Source organism: Spinacia oleracea, chromosome 2 (genome assembly GCF_020520425.1).
Source record: "Spinacia oleracea cultivar Varoflay chromosome 2, BTI_SOV_V1, whole genome shotgun sequence".
Classification (NCBI taxonomy): domain Eukaryota; kingdom Viridiplantae; phylum Streptophyta; class Magnoliopsida; order Caryophyllales; family Amaranthaceae; genus Spinacia; species Spinacia oleracea.
Window position 1 is genome coordinate 77,294,766 of NC_079488.1, and position 4,837 is coordinate 77,299,602.

General features: G+C 33.1%; 1 protein-coding gene across 1 annotated transcript; it reads left to right on the plus strand.

Annotated features, from left to right (window-relative positions):
• Positions 1 to 1,663: 1,663 nt before the first annotated feature.
• Positions 1,664 to 4,280, plus strand: LOC130467557 (uncharacterized). Its single transcript, XM_056836099.1, has 3 exons — positions 1,664 to 1,832; positions 3,443 to 3,696; positions 4,074 to 4,280. Exons 1-3 carry the CDS (start codon positions 1,664 to 1,666, stop codon positions 4,278 to 4,280), a joined length of 630 nt encoding a protein of 209 aa, XP_056692077.1.
• Positions 4,281 to 4,837: the final 557 nt, after the last annotated feature.

Consider the following 4,837-nt stretch of genomic DNA (forward strand, 5'->3'; position numbering starts at 1 on the left):
ACTAGTCTTGTTAACTAATCTAATCTAATATAATATATATATATATATAAAGGAGGCATATTTGCTGAAATATTAGAGCGCCACCTAGGATTACTAATGGTTTCGACCAATGAAAAATAAGATTTCTAATTTATTTTTGAATTAAAAAAATCGATTGCCATGTAGATAATTAATTAGGTGCCACATAGATATTTTAATTAATTAATTACTAATATATACAACTCCATCTAAAATCAAACACTATAATAATTAAAAAAAAAATCTAAAATAAAATTCATTCAAAATCAAACACTAATCTAAAATAAAATAAATAAAATTCATTATCCAATATTAGAGCGCCATGTAGGGAATCTAATGGTTTCGGCCAATGAAAAATAAGATTTCAAAATTAATTTTGAATTAAAAAAGTCGAATGCCACGTAGATAAATAATTAAACACCACGTAGATAATTTAATTAATTAATTAATAATATTACGCATATACAATTTCATCCAAAAACAAACACTCTCATATTTTTTTTAAATCTAACACTACAAGAAATTGTACTATTAACGACGGGAAAACCCGTCGCTAAAGGCCAGTAATTGTTGATTAACGACGGGATTTTCCGTCGCAAACCCGTCATAAAAGGGGGTCGTCGTTAATGGAAAATCCCGTCGTTAATCCGTCGTAAAAAAACATTTGCGACGGTTGTTCTCTTCTTTGTTGGGTTGTTATCCCCGTCGCAAAAGCCTTTTTACGACAGGATTTTTACCCGTCGTTATTAGGTTATCATAAAAGATACAAATTCTTGTAGTGTAAAATGAAATTTAATGCAAAATCAAAAGAATTTAATCTAATACGAAAAATATAAAATTGGTATATACATAACAATTTAATAGAATCCGTGCATCGCACGGGCTAAAATCTAGTATATTTAATGTTTGACTAATTTACAATTACAAAATTTTACAATTAATCAGAATATATTAACATATATTCTTACAATTTCAACCAACCGTATCAGCTCTAGAGAATATCACAAATTCTTATTTACAATGGGTGTACAATAAATATTGTACACCGAAGTAAAAGTTAACACAAAATGCTTAAAAGTTAAGCTTATATATGTAAAAGTTATCTATTTTTAAGTAATAAATTTTTTCATTTTAGTAAAACTTATTTCTTCAATAATGTATAAAATCAATCATTTAACCTTTCAAAATATTTATCTATCAATTTTTTTTACTAATATAAAAGTTAATCAAAATTAGGTTAAAGTTATATAAAAAAAGGTTAAAGTTATCTTGGTGTATAATAAATTTATTGTATAATAAATTTATTGTACACCTTGTGCGCACAAGACCTATTGAGAGAATAATACTTGCCTTGAACTGCAAGTTACTGTCCGACAACAGAAAAAATAGGCAAGGTCTATTTTGATTAGGAATTGGATCCACATAACTTCAATCCAAACATATAAATACACCACACGGTAGTAATCATTAAATAACAATACATTATACATGAAAACAATACATATTCAGATCAATTAGTCAAGTTCTATTTTGATTAGGAATTGGACCCACACAACTTCAATTCCAACATATAAATACGTTAATCATCAAATTACAATACAAGAAAATAATACTTCACTCTAGATCAATTAGAGAATTAAAGAAGATGGAGAGCAACAACAACAACAACAACAACAACAACAACACAATTGATAATGTTCAACGCCAACTAGCATCAAACTCTGCAACGAAGAATGGATGTGGTTTCTTTGGTAAACCGGCAACTCAAGAGTTGTTCGGTAGAGCTATTGAGACGAAAGTGAAGCAATATAACGGTACAGTTAGTCCGTTTTGGGAGGCAATATTTCGTGAAAATAGTGCAAAAAAAAGCACGTACGTACTATTTCTAAAGTCAATATAGATCATGAAACTACTAAAAACCGGTGTGATTCCTGCAAGAAACGGATCAAGTTGATTGGATTCAAGTGCAAGTGCGACGGAATCTATTGTGGGTCCCACCGCTACCCGGAAGTGCATTCTTGTAAGTTCGATCATAAGGAGGTTGGACGTCATGCACTTTCCAAAACGTTGTACGCATCTGCTTGTAAGGCTGCCAAGATTAATTACATGTAAAATTATTGCAACTTTTTTTATTCAAAGATATTAGATATATACAACATATTTGTACAGTATTATTGGTTAATTTGGTTCTTTTTATGATCAATGATACTTGTTTTTGGTTATATTCGTTAAGTTTTTTTACACTACAAAAAGTTATATCTTTAATGACAATCCAATTACAACATATTTGTACAGTATTCTTCGTTAATTTGGTTCTTTTTATGATCAATATAATGATACTTGTTCTTGGTTAAAGTCGTTAAGTTTTTTTTGTTTGTTGTAATTTGCTTTCTGATGATTTGAACTTTAAAAGATTGATTCAATAATATATCACTTGATCTTGCTTTAGTTGTCGAATACTCAAATGTTCTCTCAATCAGTCTCTTCCTCTAGAATTCTCTAGAAACAATATACAACGAGACTACACCTGTCAAACGGGTAGGTTCGATCGGGTAGCTTTAAGCGGTTGAGTACGGATAGCGGTAAACTAGTGCATATAATAAGACTAGTATCCATTAGAGTAAAAGCGAATTTAAATCTTTTCCTCCATGAAGATTTATGTACTTTCAATTAATTTCTAGCGAAATATCCCATACTTTTTGAATTAAAAAAGTACCTTCTCCCTGCTTCTCAAGTCTTTCCTTTTTAAAACTTTTCCATCACTAATAAAAAAGAGAAAATCGACTATAAAGGTTGATCAAGACAATTAATGAGAAATTAAGGTCGGCTTGAAATAATATAAATGTGATATATCCTCGTTCAATTTCTCATGTGTTCCTTCCATTGTACTCCCTCTATTCCTTTTTGTTGTACCCATAAGGAATGTTGGGGGTATTTTAAGAAAACTGAATCTTGGGTTGTATTGGGATATGGGTAATGATTGGGTGTAAGAATAATGATTGTGTGTAAGAAAAAGAATAAAGTAAAGAGAGAGAAAGTATTAAATTAATTGGGGAAAAAGTAGATATTTATTAAAGTAAACAATAAATTGAGTTACAATTTCTGTCACTTGGGCTGGGGGACCCAAATGAAAAATTATGGACCAATCACAGTACAATGAGTCACGTATTTTTGGGTGGAAATTTTGCCCAAAATTCTGACTCCCATTTTTCCCTCCAAAAATCCCACCAAATTTTCAGAAACATTTACACATTCACTTTGTTTTTCCCTCCAAAATTTTGAGGGGTTGAAAAACTGATATGCCTTTATAAATAGGCTGACTTTCCCCACAAAACACCAAAATTCTGATCCAACTCAAGTTCAATAAATACAAACACACACCAAAATTTATTCCTCAACTCAGCATTAAATAGCTAAAAAACAGGGGACATAATGGCTTCAGATCAAGAGGAAGATGATTTCCTCGGTTTTTCTGATGATGAAGGCGACGGCATTAACTCCGATTCTGACTCGGAGGAAGGTGATGATGCTGCTGACTTGGTACAAGCTTCTCAAAATACTGCTGCTGAATTTGGGGACATTGGGTTTAATGAAGATGTACCAAACAGCACTGAATATGTACAGCAAGTACCAGAAGTAGAAGGGGAAGGGCAGCAGCAAACTACCAACTTTCAAGAGGTACCATTTCTTTTTGATTTGAACTTTCCACCACCATCAGAAAATGCATCACCTCATCATCATCAAACAGCAACACACACAACAGATCATCACAAGCCAAGGACTCCAAGAATAAATAATGAATTGAGGCTAGAAATATTGGTGTTCCTGCTCAATAGAAAGATTCCAGATTCAGAAACTTTGTTGTATGGGGCAATAAGGGATGCAGTCATAGAATATGATTACACCAGAAAAACCATAGGCAAAATATGGGACAAAGCAAAGAAACAGAAGGCAGCAATGAATTCATATATTGTGCAAAGCCAATATCACAGATGTGGAAGGAAAAAGGTTCAAGTCTCCTATGACTCAATTGCAAAAATAGGCATGGGGGACAGAACATGCATCATAGATCTTGCAAGAATGCTGAATTTGGGACCAACAACAGTATGGAGGCTCATCAAGAGGAAAATTATAAAGCCACACTCAAGTCCCTTGCATCCAGGCATTTCAGAAGCATGCAAAATGGCAAGGATAAGGTGGGTAATCAGACTGATAATGGACTACACTATACCACAAGAACCAACATATTACAGCATGTATGACTTCATTCATATTGATGAGAAGTGGTTTTATTTGACTCAAAAAAACCAGAGAGTTTATCTTGCAAACAATGAACCCTATCCACACAGAAGTGCAAGTTCAAGAACCAAGATACCAAAATTCATGTTCATGGCAGCAGTAGCCAGACCAAGGTGGGGTGAAAATGGGGAATGTGAATTTGATGGTAAAATAGGCATATTTCCATTCACAAATGCAATTGCAGCCAAGAGGACATCAAAAAACAGACTCAAGGGGACCATTGAAACAAAGCCAGTGAAGTCTGTAAATCAAATAGAGACAAGGGCAATGATGATCAACAACCTACTTCCAGCAATCAAGGCCAAGTGGCCACCACATGAAGGGGAAAAGGTCATCTATATCATTCAAGATAATGCAAAGGCACATATATTGCAAAGTGATCCTGAATGGCAACTACACTACAAACAAGATGGGTTCACTTTTGTGTTGACTCAACAGCCAGCAAACAGTCCAGATTGCAACATCTTGGACTTGGGATTTTTCAGGTCAATACAATCACTTATGCACAAGAAAATGCCTA